Below are 24295 nucleotides of genomic sequence, written 5' to 3'. Positions count from 1 at the left end.
TACAGCATAGTGGAGCGCTTAGGTCATTCTTGGAGATCTGTGTTGATGAGACAACATTGTTGTCTGTAGTACGTGAAACTTTTTTCGTTTTTAGTACATTGTTGCGGTGTAAGCGTACCATAAGTGTGAAAACGTGTGGACTAATAGCACTCCACAGATCACCTGGCCTACCACCAATTCAAGAAGCATCATTTCAGTGGAAAAGATGAAAGTGTGAAGCATCCATCAGAACTGAATCAGTGGAAAGTTTTTTAAATTAGAAAGCACATGCATGAGAGAGACCAATGTACTTAGTGCTTTGAGTGTGTTAAACAGTGATATACAGAATAGAACACTGATTCTGCAAAGTATATAAAAGTGTTTTTAAACAATACCAACACTTGTTATGTGGATGGGTTAAAATACTGTTTTACGTTGGATTCTATGCTGGCATTGTCAAAAAAGACTTTATTTTATCCATAGATAGTACATTGTTGTTTTTGTGAAAATGCACAAAGAGGAACGCAATCTGGGCAATGCACTGTATTTCAGGGTAGAACTGTATCGAGTGGATGTGACCTTAAGGCTATCCAGACTCAAGCACTGAATTTGGGATTAATTTTATAGTGCATGCATTGCGTTGAGGATTGACCTTTAAAGTATCCAGGTTCAAGAATTGATCTTAGAATCGATCTTTAGATTTTCTAAGCCCATTCAGTGTGTTGGAGGTTGATGTTAAGAGTACCTAAGTCCATGCTCTTAGACTTGCGGGTCTTGAGGATGTCGAGTTGGCTTGCGTCTCCGTACTGCTTGGTGCGTTTCTCAGACATGCTTTGCCTGCCAAAGCCTTCCCTTTGAAATGCCTCCTCACCATTAGCACTGGCAGAGCTGAGAGAGAGAGAGAGAGAGAGAGAGAGAGATGAAATCACAGTACAGCATCCATCCTTGGCCTGCTTCTAATAACTGAGACTTCTTGACAAACAAAGGAAAGGCCATGGACTCAATTACAGCAGGAAGATCGTCAGAAGACTTGGAAAGTTTACGCTCGAAATAGAAACACAGACAATAGATACTTCAAGAAATAACCACATGCATAGTAATACATTTTAAACCGCCCACTTTTCTTTACCTGTCGGGAAGCCCTTGGTCCCAAGGTGGCGGGGGCGGCGTTTCCACAGCGAAACCCATGTCATCGTGAGAACTGGAAGACGATTGGTCAGACAGCTGGGCAGGGAGTATGTGCGGCCTATCGTCTTCTATTATGACCATGTCATCCTGAGGCATGTTCACCGTGGGTGAAAGCTGGTAATGATCTAAAGCAGAAACAGCGAGAGGTGATAAGGATCACAATTTCGCTATTATAAGATCAAGAAATACGACTAATCTTGATCGTAATGAGGTTTCATGATGCACAGATGGTGAAAATAAAGATCACAACTGTGTTATTTATAATTTATGCAAAAACAAATCTCCTCGTTCCGAGCAAAGCAGGTCAAAGTCAAAGTGTGTCAAGAACAGCAGTGAATCATTTGTACCGTACCCTGCATGTGGTGAGATTCACACAAATTAAGCACATGGAGGAGTCCATCTCTCTTTATCTGACACACTAGAAACACTTGAGTATCTCTCAAAGACACCGATGTGAAAATGATTTAACACCTCTATAAAACCCTCACACAAACCTGGTGACATTAGATTTATTCTTAAACATTTGTGACTCACAAGTTTAACCAAATTTGTAAGCAAACAAATAAACACAAGTCACATCTCTCTAGTCCCCTAAATGTAGTTTCTCATGCAGACTGGATGCAATTTGCCTTTTTCTCTTAAACGTTGATATAGAGAGAGACGGGTGTGTATATTAGAGAGAGAAAGAATGCGGTTCGGTTATTTATGTGTCAAATGTGTTCAAACATTTCAGACTAAAATAGATCCCGTGAAAAAACCCTTTGTTTTTGGCAAATGCATCAAAGGACGATCCAAGAACTTTCTTGATCTTCAAGTCTGTTAACGGGATAATTCACACAAAAATAAAAATTCTGTCTTTACTTACCAACTTTCTTGTCATTTGAAACCTGTATGGCTTTCTTTCTCCTGCAGAACACAAAATAATATTATTTAAAGTCTGTTGGTAACCGAACAATGGCGGTACCCACTGACTTGCATTGGTTTTGCGTCCGTCCACACAATAGAAGTGAAAGGGTACCGCTGTTGTTCGGTCACCAATATTCTTCAAAATATCTTCTGTTGTGTTCTGCAGAAGAAAGAAAGTCATACAGGTTTGAAATGACAAGAGGGTGAATTGATCTGACAACGGCAAGACACATTAACCTTTACACCGAGAGCATCTGCTGCACTGCCTGTATGGACCTTCGACTAGACACCAGACCTCATTGGCACACAAAAACATCACCCTATTATTCCTGAAAGTGAGACTCTGTCCGACTACCACCTGCATCTTAACTCGAACATCTGCTGGGGAACATTTCCAAACAAGCTTTTGAAAAGACGCTAGTGGCATTGTGACTGAGTCTGCCTCTCTCTGCAGGAGTGCTATAGTGTGTGTAAATAGAACTACACATGGGCATGACTGCGCATATATTCAATAGATTGAAAGGCGTATGTGTATGCGTGTGCGTCTGGCACCCTGCTAGTGTGCTAGTGTCATTTCCCTCGAGTGGCTTCAGTTCTTGACAGGCAGAATAACAGCGCTGGCTGGGCTCTGTTTCTCACACAGAGAGCTCTCAGTAACCAACACAGCTCTGCATCTGTTTGTCCTGAGTGACTCTCATATGTTTTCTGTTAGACCACATGTTCCTTACGCTCTACCGGCCGAGAGATGCCAATTCTGCTTCTGAAAGCTGACGCTGCGCTCAGATGTGATCACAGACAACATCTGGTGAGAATTAACCTCATCCTGCTTTTAAAAATAATGCAAATGATGTTTTAGTGGGTCTGAGAGAAAAAATGTTTGTCAAAGATTTGATTGCTAGATTAATAAAGGCAAGAAGTGACAATGAGGTATTTCTCTTGGCTTTTTGGTTCAGTGCACTTGTGGTACAATTGTAGTAAACTACTACAAACGTTACAGAAACATTGTGGAGTTAAAGAGACAGTTCCCAAAATAAAATAAAAAATTATTCAGCTTAATGTCATCAGAACAAAAGTGAAGATATTTTGAGAAACGTCTCTGTGGTTTTCTGTCCAACAATGGAAGTAAATGGAGTTGTTTGGTTACCAACGTCCTTCAAAATATATTCTTTTGTGTTCTGAAAAAGAAAAAAGTTTGGAATGACATGAGGGTTATTTTCATTTTTGGGTGAAATATTTCAGTATTTTTTAAGTTATGCAACCCACTCATTGTGTAGTTAAAGGGACAGTTCACCTAAAAAAAAAACGATTCTGTCATCATTTATTCACCCTCGAGTTGTTCCAATTCTGTATACATTTCCACCATAGTAGGAAAATTTACAACAGTAGTCAAAAGTGCCCCAGAACTGTTTGTTTTCCTACATTCTTCAAAATATCTTCTTTTGTGTTCAACAGAAAAAAATTGTATCAATACATTTGTCCTACTATGGTAGTCAATGGTGGCCAAGAACTGTTTGGTTACAAGCATTCTTCCAAATAACTTTTTTTGTAAAATAATTTATACAGATTTGCAACAACTTGAGGGTGAGTAAATGAAGACAGAATTTTTATTTTTAGGTGAACTGTTCCTTTAAGTGTTTCTTGTTAGTATTGTACTCAACTCATTGGGTATCATTCATGAAACACGAGCAGAATACATTTTTGTGTAAATCGTAAAGTCATTCTAACGTATATTTTCGGAGTCACGAAAATGTTCGTATTTTCAAAATGTAAGTTGGTACGAAATAAATGTACACCTGCTCCATACCACGTGTAAATGGTGCGTAAAACCACACGTTACGTTCTGTAATCTTTTAGACAAACTGATGACACAGCATTTTGATGCACTGTTTATCATAATGATATTTCACGAGTTCTTTTGCCATGTCTTTTATCATTTTTGTACTTTTTAACTTTGGGTAAAACGCAGAGCTCGTCACTGTCCTTTTTTACACAGCTGTCCAATCAAAGTGGAGAAGAGGCGGGACATACACTACATTGACCAACCATCATACACAACAATGGAGAAGTTAATATTATTACTGCATTTTCATATTCAGTAATATTCTTTAAAATAAGATACTAGTAACAAGTAGGATAACTGTTGCAGATATTTCAAATCACAGCAAACAACGCATCTCCAGAATAACGCGCAGTGCCTCCAAAGCGTTCTCAAGCGCCACCAACTGGTCATTTTCAGAAGAGCGCCAGGTATTATTTCAGCTGACTAAAAACAGTCTCTTATGCATTTATGCAATATAATGTAGCCAAACCAGAGAATGAAGTCCAGGGGGGTCCAGAATTCATAGATATGTAATTTGCGTAGCTGTAATTCATAGGCGGGGATTATGCTAATTGCGATGCGCGCCGCCCTGTTTACAAATGATTGGAATTCATTAAAACGCACACATTTTACTACGAAATCTGACATTTACGAAGTATTTGTGAATCCGGAGGAAAGTTTTCAGGTAGGTCTGATTTACGCGCAAATTACTCAGAATTTACTCATATATTTACGAATGTTCATGAATGAGGCCCATTGTGTGTGGTGGTGGTAGTAGTGAGTATGTGTTACTCACTCATTTTTTGGTTAAGTGTGTTGGCTTGTGGTCTCAAGTTGTCGTCAAGCCCTTCAATGCCATACAGCGAGTGTGAGATCCGTCGCTCGTGGTCATTTGGAGACGGGCTCAGGGTCCGATCTAACCCTCTGGGACTGGATCTGCTCTCACCCTGATAAGCAAGAACACATAGAACATCACGATTCGCTCAATTTCCCAAGCACAGAACATGTGTTGCATTTCGGAAATGTAAAATTGGTTGCTTACGCTTGGGTTCTGGTGACGAAGTGGGTTATTTATACATTTTTACGCTAAAAGCTGTTTTTAAAGCTATTTCCTCCACGCACCATTTGAAAAATTGTGTACTAGAGGAGCTATAAACCGTAATCATAATGAAATTTGCTGGGCGTTTAAAATTGTTTCGTCCATATTGACATAACGCTTATGGGAAACGGCTGATGGGAAAATCGTATGTAGTTATTTTCGTCCATGATCCTGCCCTGGGTAAGTCGGTTACTGTCGACGCTCAGACTTTATACCCTCATTTATAACAGCACGGTGACACACAAATGTGTGTGTCCATCATAGTCGTCCCTTCAGAATTAGAGAAAATATTTCTAGAAGGCCCTCGTGGACAAACTGTCGCTTGTGAAACGCGCTGACCTGATTGTCTGGTCTTTAAATGGATCAGACGCTCTCTGGAGAGATGCACAAAAACAGCACACAGCCCACATGTGTGTGTTCTCATTTCGTACTGGAAATTTTTCCAGTAAAACAAGAAACAAAGTGACATAAGAGTTTTGTTTTCGGAGAAATCTAATACAGAGGTTAGGGATAAAATACGAAATTTAAAGAGACAAGTGTAAAATGGTTTAGTAACAAAACTCAAAGCCTTTAGTATCATCCTCATCATCTCTTTTTGTGTACCTCATGACGTTTGTTGATTCTTCTTGCCACGATAAGCTGAATCGTCCCTCTCTTGTTGCCCTCCGTTGACATGGACTTGCGCAGCGTTTCCATGGCATCCTGGTTGGTCTTCCCTAACAACGACTCTCCGTTAACTGCAATGAGCTGATCGTTGATGCGCAGTCTGCCATCCTACGCCAGAAAACGCAGATGAAACGCATTCATACGCATTCATAACTTTCACAATTAAACTCTCATTTTCAACTAACATGTTCTCAAATATTATGCAAGTCAAACCTTGCATGCTGCTCCTCCATTGATGATAGCCTTGACAAAGATGCCCAGATCAGCGTGGGTCTCCTTTGACCTGTTTCCCTTGACGCTGACCCCTAACCCTGCCGAGCCGGAGTCATTCAGAGGCACTTCCAACGTCAGGAACTCCCGCGTACCGTCTGGAGTTAAGACTAGTTCCTCCTCTTCTACCTTCTTCGGAGACAGAGAGAGACATTAATGCATTTCCCCCCTTTATAGTCTAATTAAACAAAACGTCCTGTCATCTGTTAAAAGATAAAACATCATCATTTAAAAGCAACGAAAGAGTTGTGAGAATGAAAATGGGTGAACAAGGACCGCCTGGAGAGACAGGTTCATTAGAAAAACTCGTAAATATTTTAATGCCAAGACAATTAAAGGTATAGTTCACCCAAAAATTAAAATCCTGTCATGAATTAATTATTTACTGCACAAATTTCTTCAAAAGAAGAATGTTAACAACCGACAATCCTGAGGCACCATTGACTACCATAGTAGGAAAAACTGTTGTTTTGTGTAACACAAAAAACTGTTCTGGGGCACCTTTGACTACCATTGTCATTTTTCCTACTATGGTGGTCAATGGTGCCTCAGACTGTCGGTTGCTAACATTCATCCAAATATCTTTCTCAAATATGTTTCGAACAAAGAAATGTATACAGCTTTGGAACAATTCGAGGGGGGGAAATTCATGAGAGAATTTTTGAGTGAACTATCCGTTTAATGTTAAAGGGGTCATATGGCGCGAAAACATGTTTTTCAGTGTCTTTGGTGTGTTATAAGTTGCCCATGCATGTATTAGACACATAAAACTGCAAAAATTAAAGTGCCGGAACAAAAGATGCATTCTATCTAAAAGCGAATGCTCACCCAGACCTGCCTGAAACACCTCGTGTAACCACACCCCCACAAATCTACGTCAGTTTGTGGTATGATTCGACTAAGACCGCCCAAATGTATACGCAAGTAAGGTGGGCGTACCTGTCAGTACAATTGCGTTGGAACCTGATGTTCCAAATATGGTAAGAGGCATTACATTTCCGTCACACGCTAGCATTATTCAACCAATCACTACGCACTGGTTAACTGGCCAATCATAGCGCACCTCGCTTTGTAAAAAATCTGCGTGTTTCAGAGAGGCGGGGCAAAGAGGAGATACAAACATGCACGGTGTGTGGAAAATACAGCGTTTTTGAACCTTAAATCGTCATTGCATTACATCTAAAACAAACGATAATATTCGTTTTAGCCGTGTCATATGACCCCTTTAAGACCATAAAGTCTCTGACCTGCGTAGGTCAAGCGCACTACAAAACATTTAAAGTTGTTTCATTTTCTCATTTTATCGACATTATGCAACAAATAGACAAAGCTATTACAGTCCAGGCGAAAGAGAGGCGTAAAAGGCAAAAAGCATGCAAGGATGGCAAGATGTGGTTGAATTAATGTTTTAAACCCACTTTCCACTCATTCTCCTGTCTGACATGCACAGCTGTCACTTTCACCTGCTTTCGATGGAAATTCGGTATGCGTAAATGAAGCTGCAAGGGCAGCCTACCGAAAGAAATGATGGCCGTCAGACCCTTTTCTCCGATCCAGACACAAAGATAATAAACCCATTAGGTCTAATGCTCTCACGACCTCTGCAATGTCTCCCTCATGTTAACAGCTGTCAGTGTGTGAGTGTTTGTGTGGGAGAGAATGAGGGAGAGAGAGAGATGTCAGTCCTAACAAGCATTCACTGAGTGACTGCGCTATAAAGCGCTCCATCTTTATTGAGCTTTAATCACCTTCACTTTATTGTAACAACCCCTGAAACACACAGTCGCACGTACACACACACACACTTCGGCAGGAAATGTTCAGTAGGAAATGGATGGTTTTCATTTAGTTCTCTCGTGCACTCTCTGTCCGCCGCTGGCAGAGCAGATATTATCAGCCTTGAGAGGTTAATGCACAAACAGCAGTGAGACAGACCAACAGAAAAACAGGAGTGGGTTTGGAGCATATTACAGTAATGTTCCGGGTTCAATACGAGGTTGAGCTTGATCAACAGTATTTGTTGCGTAAAGTCAAGTAGTGATGAAAATCGTTTCAATTCGTCCTTTAAAAAACGAAGATGCAGTAAGGCAAGTTAACTTTCAACTTTTTCAGAAGTATACTTTCAAAATACATTTATAAGAACTCTTTCATGCTGTTTACACCTCTGGAATCAAAACTATTCCAACCTGGATGTAATGTATAACTTTACGGTTTCCTTCATTTGTAAGTAGCTTTGAATTAAAGCATATCCAGAATGAATACATGCAAACAATGAACGTGTCCAAATAGTGTAAAAGCAGAAATTAAGTTAATATTGTTGTCGAAGTATTTACATTAAATCTTTCATGAAAAGTATCTAGTTTATTATGCAGAGCTGCCTAAAATCATTTTTCTACAGTGCAGGCGGATGAACTTCTACACATTCATTACTGACGTTTGGCTCGTTTTCATCATCTGACATTATGAACGTATGTGGACAACAGGGAGCAGCCAAGATAACGTTAGAACTGCTGATTCAACACGACACTACCTGCTTCTCAGGGCAACATAAACAAGAAAGTTACATCACCCTGCGTTCTCAGCACCCTCGAGCAGCACTGTGCAAATGTTGCCAGGTTTACAGGCTTTACTGGCTTCACACTGTCATGACAGAGACGGGATGTAAAGGCAAGACTGATATCGCAGACATCACTTTTAAAGTGTTGTTTCGCTGATGAATGATAAAAAATTGGCATCCAATCAAAATCCAAAATTCTAAAATTTTCATTCAAATTAAAAGGGTTTGCACATTAGAATAAACAGAATGTTATAATCTATTGGTGTTGATGCTACAGTTGATGCTAGTCACGTTACACTTCCTTGTATAGTTATCATGCTTGGTGTGAACGGCCCTTAAAGCTTGTGGCTATACACTGTGTATTTTAAAGGTGTCGTGAATTAAGAAATGAATTTTAACTTGAGCTTTTGTTATATAAGAGGTCATCATACTTAAACGAACATCCTGTAAGTGTCAGAACTGAAAGCGTCGTAATGACACCAAGCCCAGCGAACGCTGGGTTGAATACCGCTTCCACAGAAGAATATCAACGACTACTTTTGTAGCCCCGCCCACTGGTGACATGGTAGGGAAATAACACAAGCGGTGTGAAACCCGATAGAGCGACCAAGCAACAAACATGCTGTCGAAGATCGCAAAATATTGTGCAGTAACCGGTTGTGGAAGAACACAGTCGCTGCATAACCTTCTTTTGGATTCTGTTGTTAGGCATGCGTGGTTGAAGCTTCTTTTTTAAAGAAGTTCCAGCTCACGTGGGTAAAACATTGAGCATTTGTTCGCTTCATTTCACCGTGGATTCCTTTGTAAACAAGGCACGGGTAAATGCTGGATTTGCGGAGAGACTGAGATTAAAAAGCAATGCAGTGCCGTCAATATTGGATCCGACAGGAATGGCGCAGCAATCTTATGCGAGTAAAACATATTTGTACGCGTCACTATAGCTTTGTTCGAGATCGCTTGATCTGTCTTGATTATGTGTAACGTTAACCTACATGTACAGCACGTGTCCACCAGTACTGTTATCCAATCATAGCAGTGGGCCTTTACTTCCAAGTCTTCAATGCGGCCCCGCCCATAAAAACCAAGCGTTTCTCCAGCCGGCTTCAAAACCAGGGTAGAAAATCGCCTATTACTTGTTGATTTTGATGTTTTCGAAGGTAAAAACCACGCCAATGTCAGACCTCAGACAATAGTATAAAATCATAAAAAAGGTCTGTTGACGACACCTTTAAAATGTATTATTTTGCTTCTATGGCAAAAGTCTTTTTAGTGGTATAATGCCACAAATATTGTTGACAGAACAAAAGATCCTGTATTGAAGCCTGAACATTTCTTGACAGTTCCTTGATTATGTAATGTGTATTGTGCTCATGGAAGAGAAGCGTATGTGCGCGTGGGGTTCTTACCCATTCTCTTGTGTTCTGTATTGCTGGTTCGATGTTCTAAAGAGAGTAAGGAAGAGGAGGTAATACTTGTAATACTGTAGCTGAGAGCCCATGAATACTTACAAACACACACATAGCACAATCCTAACATTACCAAATTTTTGATTTTGATATAAAATGGCCCACTTTACCAGACTACACTAAGGAGGAAGACTGTAACATTTTTTATATCCTGGAATAAAATCTTATCACTAACACCAAATGAAGCAACAAAAATGGATATTCTTTATACATCTAGGTTTGAATCTCATGTATGTCTGGGAAAAAACATCCCATCCCAAGTGGTCATATGGTGTCTGTAGTTAACTCAATGATTAATCTTAAAATGTGATGGAAACAAGTGTCAAAAAATGTCACATTTAAAATAACCATGTGAAACAAGTATGGTGAGAAATTCACACTCCTGATACCGACACAAAGTTCCTTACCTTTTCTCTGGGTAGAAATGTCTCTTCCTGTCTAAGCACCAGGAGACTCACAGTCCCGCCCATGGGTGTGGCCCTTAGCAGGGAAACCACCTCCTCTTGGCCACGCCCGTTCAGATCCACCCCATTGACCTGCACCAAATTACAATTTTATTTTACAACATTTATTCAACAACTTTTTTTAATAAAATATTTTTAGTTTAAAACGTTGTCATTACCTCTAGCAGTCTGTCCCCCGCTTTCAGTCGCCCGTCCTGTATGGCGGCTCCTCTGGGTAGGATGTTCTTCACGTAAATAGGGGCGGAGCCTCCCAGGGGCACGTCTCTTGAAGTGATGCTGAACCCAAGACCTTCAGGTCCTGTATGAAGACAGAAAACAAGCCATTAGAAGGTATACAAAACAAAAACACACAAAAACCAGTCTTTGACCTAAGTGAAGAAACTAAAAGCCAAATCATGGAAGATTTTTATAATACAAAAAGCAAGAGGAGATGTTTAACGTATAAAATAAATGGTTACATTATAATTTATGAACAATTAATTGTAATGTTTCGTCAATTGTGAGGACAAAAGCTTCTGCTAAAAAAAATCTAGTGCAAATAACTGAAAATTGGTGGTGATGGTTTGTGACGGTCACGTCATGTTCCATTTTTACGTTCAGTGTGGACATAAAAATTGCCAGAGCTACCAGAGTCATAAAAGTAGTCTTTTCTGCACAAACCAACATCCGAAGTGCACAGCTTAGAAAAACACTGGGTCTGTTAAAAAACACTACAGGAATGAAAAAAGCCATCTGGTCTACAGGGAGCAGGGGGTGAAAGGTGAAAAAATGATGCCCCTTTGCCCCTACAGCCTGGACTTAAACCTTCTGTGGCACAGAAATGAAGAAAAATTGGCGATTGTGAGAGCGAGGCCACAGAGGTGAAAGAGAGGCCACATGTAGAGTTCAGTTAGACTCCACACAAAGAACACGGTGAGTTTTCCCAGTGTGTGAGAGTCTCATCCAAAAAACCCCTGACAGAATCAGACAGCCATATGGAAACGCATCGCACTGCCACGCAGCGCTGCCTAGCAACGCTCCTTGCACCGCTGTTCCGTAACCCTGCCGCCACCCCGTGCACCCGCTGGGCCACCTGTCCACACACAGGTGCCAACTCGTGTGCCAACTGTTGTCAATCATCTCACACCTTTGCAGCAGGGACACGCACACACAGGAAAGATCTTCTGCCAAATAACAAAGCGAGTTTCTCCCACTATCAGTTCATCAGTAATATTCTCACAAATAGACCCTCAGAATTTACTAGCTTAGCTTTAATTATAAATCATATTTCAGTCTGCCAGGATGCATATTTAAAGAAATATTAAATATTTCACATGTATTTGTTATTATGCCAACAACAGGTAAAAATTGTGTAACGTTTTTTTATCAAGAATAACTGCCTCTCATAGAGTTCTCTCTGCAAATAGTTCACCCCAAAATAAACATTTTCGAAAATATAGACCGGACGAATATAATTTATCAAGAAATACCTTTTCTAAGCTGGATTCCAAGTCTCCTCCCAACCTTCTTACTGAAGCCTGACGTGGGGGTGGGGCTTAAGCCTCTTTGAGGAGAGGAGGCGTGGCCTAACGGAGGTTTCCCCGCTGGGCCACTAGGATGATGCATGGGAGAGCTGGTATCTGTGTGGTTATCTGATGAATGTGATCTGTGTTGTGCCAATCTGTGAGCGGCGTGGTCCAGTCCAGCATTGTTGACTGGATCGTTGGTGAGCGAATCAGGGCTGAAGCGTCCGGAGACATCAAAGCTCGCCCTAGGGTTGTGTTCATTATGGGATATCTGTTCATACTGAGATCTCATGGAGGATGGCACCACGTGAAAGAGGATGACAGGAGCACGCATAGCCTGGCGAAACATGTTCTGAGCTCTGTGAACATACAAAACACATGCGTAAACATTTAGGTTGAAGTTAAATGAAGTCATCAAATATAAGTGTGCAGTTGTGAGCGCTGTTAATACACAACACAGGGAAAAGGGATATAGAAATGAATGCATTTGAGGACGGATGGACAGAGGATTGAAAGGACAGATGGGAGATGGAATGAAAAAGCAAGTAGAGATGATCATCTGGGGTTTCAGCGGAAGGATGCAGTGAGCTTAGCAACAGCCAGGAGCTTAGCAACCAACCTGCAGCGAGAAACTGACGGACTATAAAAGAAATTGGGAAAAGCAAGTCATGTCAGCGACAGAGAAATTAGAGGAAGATAAAAAGATGTTCAAGCACTTTGCACAGAGGTCAAAGATCAGGACATACTGCTCAAAGCGGACGTTCCGCAAGTCTCCGTTGTTGATCCGAACGATGCAATCGTTTTCCTGGAACAGACCCTGAACGTGTGCTTTTCCCCCGCGTTCCAAACGCTTCACCAGAAGACCCAACGTCCTGCCACATAGAAACACGCTTGCGAGTCTAAGATTTATTAGCTATGCACTCAAAATCATCATACACTCAAAGTGAAACATTAATTGAAATGGCGCTAAATCAAATGAACTCGAAACTAATGCAGAATCAAAAAGCACTTCAGAACGAAGGCTAATTCTTCACGATAAATAATGTTTTTCATTTTAATATCTCTGCATCGTGTTGCTGGAGCTGAATGCGTAGAGAGAGATGCAGATCGCAGAGATATAATAATGCTTTTAGCTAGATTAGTTGCTTGCTGCTTGCTCCCATACAGAGGCTTTTTAGATACACACCATCTCGTGGACAGACTCTTATGCCGGTGGAGGTTTCAATGACTCTTTAGAAAACATGTGGAAAACATGTAGTTACCTCAAGTGTTTAGTCAGAACACCTACAAACTGGGTCAGAGTCTGAATAGAATACATACAAAAGCTGCAAGGCCATGGCTCTGACTCAAATGAACAACTGTAAACAATGATGTCACATTTGATGGACAAAGAGAAGCAGTGAGCTCACACTCAGCGTTCTAAATAAACCTTCTGGTAAATAAACCTCCTGGTAAATAAACCTCCTGGTATTGATCGTCATTGGATAAGATCACCCACATACACACACAGCGTGTTACCTGCGGTCACGCCCACTGAAGGGCACCACGTGGATGCCGAGCGGACCTCCATCATTGGACACTTCTACCAGTTTTACAATGTCACTACAAGGAAAAAGAAGAGAGAACAAGAGTGTTAAATGAGTGTACTGTTGCAAAAACAGAAATACATGTAGGGGCGGAGTCAGAAGCTGCAAAAACACACTTCACATTTAGAAGTGTACACTTATCAAAGGCACACTTCAAAAAGCCATCCAGGATGGATAAAGACAATGTTTTGTTTGATTGCAAATGAGTTTGTAATTATGCACAGATGAGAATCATATTCATTATAATTGCATGAGAAAAAGAAAACATCTCTTTTTGCAATCCCCACAAGAGAGAAAGTCTGGCGTTTTTCAAGTTTTATATTTAGGTGAGCTGTCTTTGTAATACAGGGGTGGAGGAAAGCTTATCGTTGCTGTTCCGAAACCTTGGATGTCCAAATTAAAGGCGGGGTAACCGATTTCCGAATTACGCTTTAGACAACTGAGTCGGGCCGAGTACCAAAACAACCTTGTAGTCAATCAGCAGTAAGGTGCACAGGACGGACATTAGCCGAGCCGAGCGCTGACGAAAGCGGAAGATGGGGGTAGGGGTGTGTTTGTTTTGGTGATTTGAACATCAACAACGGCTAAGAAAAAATCGGACACCCCGCCTTTAACTGTTTTTTAGGAAATGGAACACTGTACTTTGTAAAAGATGAAATACTGTGTTGTCAAAGTTGACAAGCATGTTGAATACTTTTTAATACTATACAGTTAAATATTTGCAAAACCCAGTGACAAACATGAAAAAAACCGAATAATAATGATTTATGGCAAAAAATAAAAAGAACAAAATATGGAGATATAAGGTTTCAGTAGTAGCGATAAGTTTCTTAGCTGTGTCACTGCATTCAGTTAAATGTAAGAACTGTTGTTCTTTTTTCAAAATGTTCATAAACTTGGCATCACACCTGTAAATAAAAACATTCACCTACAGAACGCCAAAACCTTCACTGGAACCATAAAAGACCGGAGAGAGAAAATAGATTTACGAGAAATTATCTCGATCTCAGGGTTCTAAAAAAACACTGTCACCAAACTCAAACGAGATGGAAAATGATTCATTACCTGCAGATCAAACTGACAGCGTGAAGAAAAAATTTACATAAAATAAGATAACATCACCATCGCTGTCAGCCAGTGTGTGTTTGTGTGTTTGTTTGTGTAATACTTACTCTAGTGATCTCACTCCCATGTGTTCTAAACACGTATCTGCATGGCCCACCGGCTCTATCCTGCCATTCTCTTCCTCATCCTGCAAGAAGTAAACAGCTTTACCCACAATGCACTGCACTCACAATAAAAAACCTTCCAGATACACATTTCACAAATGTGAAATTTGCGAACTATCAATCATAAACAAAGAATCGCGATCTTCCACAACGAGGCCCGTGGAGGTTGTACAAGCACATCTGCTCACACACCTGTGGGAAGTATTCTGCGGAGAGACCCAAAGCTTTTCTCTTTGGATACAGTTTGAAGGGATTTATCTTCCCTTAGCACACACCCGATGATCAGGTGACGGGTACACATGAGCCCGTACAGACTCACAAGTGTCACAAACTCATTAAAGTTTCATTGCTCTGTTGCCGTGGCACCACTAACATGTTCAAACCATAGATTGTAAAAATCACCCTCCTCACAGTTGTCATGAAGGGTAAAATTAGCTATATAAAAAAAATGTAAACATGTTTTTTTCTGCTGTCAAGTTGCCCGTTTTAACATGTAGCTCAATGAGATTCTGCTCTCCTTTGGAGCCAGTCTCTCGCGGCCAGTCGATGAATTGCAGTTTAAGTCACTTCCGTGTTGGCTTCACGAGAGAGATCGGAAGATTACCGCTTTTCAAACACATCAATTTAGTTCTAAATGAACTAAACTCAAACAATAGAAAAGTTTCACACTGATGCTAAGCATGTTTGTTTAGCACTTTACTACTCTTTAACAATAAATGTCTGCATTTTGCAGACACATCACTATACAGTGCGTTTTATAAAGCAGCAAAAAAATTAAGAGACCATCGAAAAAATATTTTCAGTGTTTCTGAATTGACTATTTATAGGTATGTGTTTAGGTAAAATGGTCATTTTTGTTTTATCCTGTGAACTCCTAACAACATTTCTCAGAAATTTCAAATAAAAACATTCTTTCTATTTGCGTTTATTTGCAGAAAATGAAAACTGATGCTCTGTATTTTTTCAGGCCTCAAATACGGCAAAGAAAACAAGTTCATATTCACTTTTAAGCAAAAGGTACTAACACACACAAAAAACACACGCAGAACAAAAAAATCTCAAACTCTGTTCGATTTTTTCCACGTTTGAATATGACTCCAGTGTTTTAGGAGTCTCTTATTCTCTCTCTATTTAGGCCAGTTGGTCACTTACTAGTTTCCTCTCTGTGACCAAAGGTCTCGAAAACACAATGAAAGGAAGAGAAGAAAATAGCTCTGATACACAATACACCCCCCTACTACCGACAAAACCCTCACGTCTGATGAACTTATTCAATCAACTGTCTGATATCACAAAAATGTGCGCGTAAGATTTTTGCGTTCAACGGATAATATGACAGAAACATAAAGATGGTGAGAGGAGAAGATTGGCACTATCACTCGCTTTAAAAGTACTTGGAGCAAATCTGCATTATCACTCACTCTACAATCGCTTGGAGCGCAGTTTCTTTCACCAATGAGAGGAAAATGGCAAACCAGTAATGGATCTGGAGTGAAGTGATTAAAGAACGCTTTAAGTGAAAATATGAAGTTATTGTCATTCCACTCACAGACTCTTGTGGTCCAGGTTTTTGGCAAGATACAAACCTTGATACTCTGGCTTCATCTGGAACTATTCTGTCAGTAAAATGCATGCTTACTCAATTTTTATCTCAATTAACTTCTTGACGGCCAAATCCCATCCACGCTGATATTAACATACCATTTCTCTGGCGTGCTTTTGCTTATCATATATTATATTCAGGTAATATAAGAGAAATATATTGTAATGAAAAGGCTCCAGGCTTTCCATCCATCTATTTTCCATCTATCCATCCACTCTGCACTTACTGGACTGCCAGACTGTGTGTTTAGGGAGAAATACAAAGGAGGAAAAAATGATTACTGAGCTACAGCAACACCTACTGGAAAGAGAAACAGAGCTAGAGGGAGAATGAAAGAGAGAGAGCGAGCTATATATAGTCTTATCTCATTAGCAGTCTAAAGCTGGGAGTGATTTATAATCGCTGTTTTACCTTTTGATTAATCACAGACACACATACCTGAAACACGCGCGCACACACACACACACACATTACCCCCACCCCCACAACCACTCGCTCGTCCCCTCTTCCCTCCATCTCTTCTCTCTCTCTCACACACACTCAACCCTTCATCCAGTTCTGTGCTTTCACAATCCTTCCATTCATGTCAACAGCACAATATAACACCCACATGCTAACAGTGGCTCATCCAGGCCCGGTAAACAGAACATTTCCTTTATAACATATATGAAGGTTTATATTAATATTAAATGCACATACACACAAAGAACATTGTTATTACATTTATCCCTATGTTTCTCTGTTACTCTGAATTCCTCTGTTTATTTCAAATTCTTACCAACTTGAAAATGTGTTAATGGCTATTGAGGTTTCACACTCGTAGTATTATTTGAGTGATCTTGGAGAACAAACACTTCAAAAAGAACGCTGCACCCCTCGCATATGGCGCTACTCTTTTAATTTGGGTCACATGGGGGTCTTTTGTTTCACTGTCCTAACCTGCTCTTGACGCTCCAGCCAGCGGTCCACCATGGGATGGTTGGCGCTGAGTGAGGAACGGGCCTTCTCACGCTGAAACTCCTTCTGATTGGCCCACTGCCCTGCATCACGAGGAAGGCTACGGTACGTGTCCACACCTTGCCCCTAAAGACAGCGACAAAAGAGAGCGAAAAGCAAATGATTCGGTGAAAACATAATCAGTGAAAGTGAATTTAAAGAAGTAATAACAACAAATTAAAATACAACAACCTATTCCAAAGCTAAACCGTGTAGTTTCTGTGCCACGAAATCATCAAACAATATTCAAAAATAATGACTCCTGTCTTCTATTGGTTGAAAAAATACAGTCCTGCCCTAAACTGCCACACATTTGACAAAATGACTAAATTAAACAAAGCCAAGTAAAATGCAATGTTTGATCATTAAAAAGAAACATTTTATTCAAAGATTTGGAAAAGAGAGAGAGAGAGAGAGAGAGAGAGAGAGAGAGAGACCATCCATAACTCAATGTCTGGGAAGATTTATGAGTGACACTGCCATTAAGCTTTACTCGGCTCGAAGGAGAACAGACACAGAATTGATAATGTGCGCACACACTAAATCAACTCGTGCACGCATACACAATAAATGTGCCACACAAACTCGCACCCTCCCAAAGCACAACGTCCCCCGCCATCACGTAGCTTGTTAATGGAGCGCTCACTGTTTCTAATATATGGAGTTATGAACCCTTCACAAATGACAGTAAATATTCATAAAGATCATAAAACGTGTGACCTCTGCGACTAAAGATGAGGCATTTATATCACATGATCTGAGAAACTCAAGCTTAAGTCACCAAATCTAGCCCAACACATGTGGTGACTACCATCTCGTCTTTTAATTTCTCCAGAATGTCGCTGTATGTTGAGTAATGCTGCGCTATGAAGGTTCAAAGAACGTTTTAAAGGAACGTTTATACCTTTCTCTCCAAGCTGTGGGTGCCAGTGGAGAAGCGGGGTTTCAGGAAGCCGGCGGTGGTGGACCAGCGTGTGGGGTTCTTCCTGGAAGGTTCTTCAGGTTGTGAGTTTGCTTCAGAGAACTGCACCGCTGTCAGGTTCAACAATGCTGGATCGCTGCTGCGGCGAACGTGCAAAGGCATATCTGAGAGAGAAAATTGAAAAGGTTTTAAGAATGAACACGTTTGTGAGTGCAAATTTATGAAAAAACAGGTGTTAGAAGAACATGAGCTCTAAATGATATCATCAGGCAATGCACCTAAACAATTCTGACAGCTTACAGTACACACACACACACACACACACGCGCGCGCGGTTGCATTTAGTCTCTTACTGGTTCGAAGTGTGGAGGTGGTGACCTCTATTTCGCTGTGGGGCAGGTACGGCTGGAAGGCAGACAGTGGGGTGGAGGTGGATGGCTCTCCAGAGAACAGATCGGGTGACTGTGTGCCAGTTGAACTCGCGCTGGTTCCATCACCTCCAACGTGCGGCTCCTGTTCGTCAAACACGGCCACCAACTACAGAGCGAACGTGAGAGCAACAGAGAAATAGGAGTAAGAGAAACGATCTTTCTATTAAAAGAGTGCATCAGTATGACAATCCAGATTCATTTCGTCAACGGCTCTGATCTGAATACTTAACGCACACCAGGGCTTCTACAATAATATAACATTTAATATTGAATATACATTTCCCTAAACCGATTTCTATTGTAACCATAGCAAAGTCAGCAGGTTTGAATCGTTTATTTTGGCAGATTTCCTAAATTCCTAAATCTGGTTTTGTCAGAAATTACAGGCCACATTTCTAAAGAAACTACAGACGGTTTCCAAAGTGACAACATAAGCAAACGTTACTGCGCAACATTCATGCCCAAAAGTAACTTTCAGTACACATCCGCAAAAAAGTCCCTGTAGATTACTTCTGATAACAAGCAAAAGAAATAACAAGTAAATTACATTAGCTAGCAAGTTAAAAGTATGTCTAGTAGGGATGTAACAATATTAAAATCTCACTGTACGATAATACCTTTGCATAACGCTCATGGTACAATATTTGTTGCAATATTTAAAATGGCAAATGATGACTTGGAAACATGCCATACGCATCCTCTTTTCTTTATCCTCTAATCATAACTGTTGCTTAGAGGTATGAGTTACAGCATGAGATGGGTCAAATGACCTAAAAATACCTTTTATAAAAGAAAATAATTGCATCTATAATTTTTTCTAACATTCTTTAGGTTAGGCCCGGAAGACCTATCGTTTCATACAGTCATGTGACCACAATAATATTGAGACCATTTTGCTATTGCGATAACACGATATCGATAATATTACATTTACATTACATTTAGTCATTTAGCAGACGCTTTAATCCAAAGCGATTTACAAATGAGGTAAACAAGGGAAGCAATTGGAACAACAAAAGAGTAAGTGCAGTAAAACGGGTCTCATATAGCCTACCACAGTAAACAGAGCTAAGGATTCATATTTTTTATTTAGAAAGAGTAGAAAAGAAATCGAAGTCAGAACTATTCGGACAGGTGTTGACGGAAGAGCTGTGTTTTCAGCTGATTCTCAAAGATGGCTGCTGAATCTGTTGATCTTGTAGCAGCGGGCAGATCATTCCACAAATGTGGACCAGATCCAGAGAAGGTACGTGAGAGCGATTTTTTCCCTTTTTGGGATGGCACTACAAGACGTCTTTCGTTTGCAAAGCGTAGGGATCTGGCGGGTACATAAGTATGTATCAGCGAGTGAAGATATGGGGGTGCCGAACCAGAGGTGGTCTCTTGTAGGCCAAAAGCAGAGCTTTGAATTTGATGCGAGCGACTATAGGGAGCCAATGTAACTCAATGAAGAGAGGAGTGACGTGTGCACTCTTCGGTTCATTGAAGACCACTCTTGCCGCTGCATTACATCCCTAATGTCTAGCCAGTATTATTTTAGGTTACCAGTAGGAGAACGGTTACTTGACCAAACTTAAATGCGACAAAATTACGTGACCCATTTAATAAATTGTTTATTTAATCAAATTAAAATACCGTAAATAGTTTGTTTAATACAATTATTATACAATCAAATATTAATATAGATTAATATTAATAGGAATTAAATAAATAGTTATTTTATTAGCCACTAGCCAGGCCGATCAATAAACCCAGACCGGAAGTTAACTTCGGGCCAGGCCGATGAAATCGTCTAAAGGAGCATCAAAGCATCATCTAGGATGCAAAGCACAGATCAAATTTATAGACATTTTTAGTGTCGAAAAATGATCACAATCGTAACCTTCTCAGTACTGGCGAATGAGGGCTTTCAACAACGTAGTGCTTAGGAAAACTTGGCTATTCACGACCACAGTTGACACCATGAAGTCTGCAGAGAGCTTCTGTTTGTGTGTGTGTGTGGCATCCTCTTGTAGAGCGCTACGCTCCTCTGGTGGCATCCCTTAAGATACTGGGGAATTTAGGACATAAGGAAACATCTCGTGCTACAAAGTGAACATCTGGTCCTAATTATGCGTTGTGTGTGTGTGAGCCAACATGAGTAATAATGCTTGGGGCACTGGTTCAGTGTGTGGGACACCACCAGTCCATCTGACACAGAGACTAACTGACAGTGGCCTGGACCAATCACAGGGAACAACTGAAGGGCACATTACCCAGAATACGCAGGGGGAGTCTCCTACTGAGAGAAACAGAGCATGCCGTGTGTGTGTGTGTCTTCTGTATGAAGGATTGCGCGTTAGAAAAACACGCTCTTTAAAACTATATATACAGTATTTTGCTATTACAATGATCAATGAGGTCGCCAACATTCAACAGGGGAGTGCAGCCAAAGAGGTCTGATACACAAGACAAAAATACACATCAGTCACACACACAAATGCCACACAGAAACCTATTTACTTGTGTCACACATGCCCAGGAGACAGATATGCCCTTAGCACAATTAGGGCTTAAATACTAAATGTACTCTCTCTCTCTCACACATACACACTCACATACTCACCTCCTCTGGGACACACTCGCTCCATTCTGGGGTTTAGTGCATATCTAATTAGTAAACCAGATAAACGCATTTCTTAAGTTATGCGCGCGTGCATTCGCTCTCTCTTTAAAGAAATGGTTTGCCACATAAAAAATGAAATAGTAATTCACTAATATTCTTCCCATCCACCACAGCTCTCGAGTCTCATTTGTATTTCCGTGACATGGAGAAGAACCTGAAAACGTACATTTTCAAGTAATGTATTTTTTTAACGCACACACACATACACCTCCTGTCACACAAGGGAGCACAGCATAGCCTGCAATAGTTTCCCACTGTAGAAACAAAAGGATGGTGAGAGCAGTGCAGTGTAAAGAGAAAAAGAGGGAAACAATGGAGATGGAGGGAGAATTGATCACATGGATGCCTTGTGAATGTCTTGTGCCGTGTGTTTTTCTGCCTGCTTGAAATATTCCAAACCACAATGAACTTTATTCATTACAAATAACTGCTGCGGTGCTCTTTACGTAAACAAAAATGACACTTTGTGTATTACTGAGAAACCCGCCCCCACACACACAAACGCCGTCTCCACAGCTGGATAAGCAGCAGCGGTGTTGAGAAATCACTTTATGTGTTTCATAATGACTTTAAAAACAAGATCTCGCTCACCCAACTATACAAATCACATCGTACGAACACATCTAACACAAACAATGAGGTCAACAGCGGCCTGTGTGAGCGGAGTACGCTGACAGGAAGTTCCCAGGAGAACGCTCTTATATTTCCTAAGAAAAGATTAATTTCTTGACTTTTAAGGTTAAGCTCTTTTAACTTTACAATCTGTTGAACTCATCTCGCTCTCTCACACATACTCGTACTCAGGGGCGTAATTTCCCCTGGGGACAGGGGGGACATGTCCCCCTCGCTTTTCAAAATCCCGTTCGTGTCTCCCTCACTTTCAAATTAGTTTGTAATGATTTTTTAACCACACGCCGTCATCGCCACGGAGAAGTACTAGGACCGAGCAGGACACAGAGAGTCTGCCTGCCTGTGTCGATGCGCGCGTCGCGTGTACACTAAAAATAGATCACTGAAAGATTGTTTTCAATCACGTGATTTTGATTTGAATTTAATAGAAATTTGTTTTTACGTGGTCGTTGTTTAGGTACGTTAAACCTCGTTAAGCATTTTAGAAAGTCATCCGGCTCGTCTCCTTCCGACCGCAGATTCAGGTTTACAAGCCATGTTTTCCTCCGTTTCTCAGTCAATACTCGCATTTTCCCCCTTCAGGAACATCAACTTTTGCTACACATTAAAAACACCTTTTGGTTTCATGGTTTAATCAATTTAAACAATCAAAAACAACGCAAAACATTGAATTTGTGATAGGATTCAAATGAAAAACATTTTCCCCCATTTTGTGTCCCCCCCACTTCTCAAACCAAAGTTACACCCTTGCTCGTACCCTATAGCCTACTTTAAAACATAATTCACCAGATGGGTCTGACCTGAAGGAGAGGAGAGGACATCAGAGCAGAGCGGATCAAAGGAGCGTATAAGAGAGAAGATGAGATCAGTAAAGGAGAGGAGAAAGAACTGGACTTAATCATTATTTATATACTGAAATACTCCAATCCATTGGTTTCTTACCAACATATGAGTCACAATATATTGCTGCTTTTCAGATTGGGAACGAGGATATTCTCATTCTAGTGAGCATGTTTTTGGACAAACATTTGTATACACCCCAGTGTGTAAGACGACATCAATATTTTCAGATCCACTTCTCCAAAAGAGAAACCAAGAACATTGTGCCAACATTTAGGAGTGCATTAGCATATAGATAGCCTGAAAACTAATAGACAAGAACTATAAGCCACAAAACTCAGCTTGTCATTTCCTAGGCTCTTTAAAGGGTTTTTTCCAAACAACTTCCCTACCCAATCACCCAGGTAGAACCGCTCTAAGCGCTCGGCCGCTCGTGGCATATCATTTTAATCCCTCGTGAGCCCTGTTGCTTATGGAAACAAGCATGTGACTTAGACGGCTCGTGGCACTCAAAATACGACAAATATTTAATGCTTTAAATGTAAGTGAGGTCACACTCTGCTCAGACTCTTAAAGGTCCAGTGTATGAAATGTAGCGGCATCTAGGGGTGACGTTTTGAATTGCAACCTGTCACCCCTTCCATTCGAAGCACTACAGTGGTCTACTACTAAGATGTTGTCACGTTTTCGCTGCTTTGCCGAAGGAGATAACGTATTCATGAAACACGCTATGTACAGAACTTTGTCCGTTTAGGGCTACTGTAGAAACAACATGGAGAATTCCATGTAAGGGGACCCGCGGCGAATGTAGATGAAAATAGCTCATTCTAAGGCAATAAAAACGTAACACTTCATTATGTAAGGTCTTTATACACCTCTGAAGACATAGTGATGTTTATTATATTACATTTTTGTCAATAGAGCCTCCAAAAAATACACAATGGAGCTTTATGACACACACTCAACAGAATGCAACACTGCCAGTGATTCACAGATTCTTCCTGTTAAGACTCTACCAGTCTCACTTCCTTAAGACTTCAGGAAACATCCACACAAACAAGAAGTCCACACATACACTCTCAGACAAGAAGCAGCATGAGTACATGCTTTGCGATGGCGATATCTTCTTGTCCAGGAGAGGATAAAGCATTATGAAAGAAAGAGGGGAAGTTACACAAACAGAGAGAGAGAGAGAGCAGGAAAGAGTTGCAGGGAAGTCTTTGGCGCCATCTACTGTCCTGAAGCAAAAAAGCAATTGGAGAGTTTTCTTAGGTGCATAACAAAATAGATTTCTAGTTCCGAAACACATTTGAATGTTTCCCCACATATTTATTTACATGTTATACAACCAGGCTGAGATAACAGGAGAGTTTCCATTTGAGCGCAAATGTGTATTTGGTGTGCACACTCATTCTCCTCCCAACCCAGGTTTAACCCAGGACAGGGTGGCCTGAAATCACTCCCATTTCACTTT

The 24295-nt window shown here is 40.6% G+C and overlaps 1 protein-coding gene across 5 annotated transcripts in view; it reads right to left on the bottom strand.

The window, feature by feature from the left end:
• pard3ab (par-3 family cell polarity regulator alpha, b) overlaps nt 1-24295 on the bottom strand; it is a 100460-nt gene that overhangs the window by 66631 nt on the left and 9534 nt on the right. For 2 of the 5 annotated variants that reach the window (XM_057333435.1, XM_057333439.1), the window contains exons 3-18: nt 18609-18792; nt 18238-18419; nt 17277-17420; nt 14678-14757; nt 13438-13521; nt 12666-12791; nt 12539-12559; nt 11884-12278; nt 10573-10712; nt 10358-10486; nt 9891-9926; nt 5871-6059; nt 5595-5765; nt 4689-4839; nt 1109-1292; nt 725-867 (exon numbers count right to left, since the gene is read on the bottom strand). In XM_057333435.1, coding sequence (XP_057189418.1) covers nt 725-867; nt 1109-1292; nt 4689-4839; nt 5595-5765; nt 5871-6059; nt 9891-9926; nt 10358-10486; nt 10573-10712; nt 11884-12278; nt 12539-12559; nt 12666-12791; nt 13438-13521; nt 14678-14757; nt 17277-17420; nt 18238-18419; nt 18609-18792 — 2359 coding nt within the window. The remainder of the gene's footprint in view (nt 1-724; nt 868-1108; nt 1293-4688; nt 4840-5594; nt 5766-5870; nt 6060-9890; nt 9927-10357; nt 10487-10572; nt 10713-11883; nt 12279-12538; nt 12560-12665; nt 12792-13437; nt 13522-14677; nt 14758-17276; nt 17421-18237; nt 18420-18608; nt 18793-24295) is intronic. The other 3 variants (XM_057333438.1, XM_057333440.1, XM_057333437.1) reach the window with 2 other exon arrangements.

This window comes from Triplophysa rosa, linkage group LG5 (genome assembly GCF_024868665.1).
Source record: "Triplophysa rosa linkage group LG5, Trosa_1v2, whole genome shotgun sequence".
NCBI classification, from domain to species: domain Eukaryota; kingdom Metazoa; phylum Chordata; class Actinopteri; order Cypriniformes; family Nemacheilidae; genus Triplophysa; species Triplophysa rosa.
This window is presented reverse-complemented; position numbering and strand designations above follow the sequence as displayed.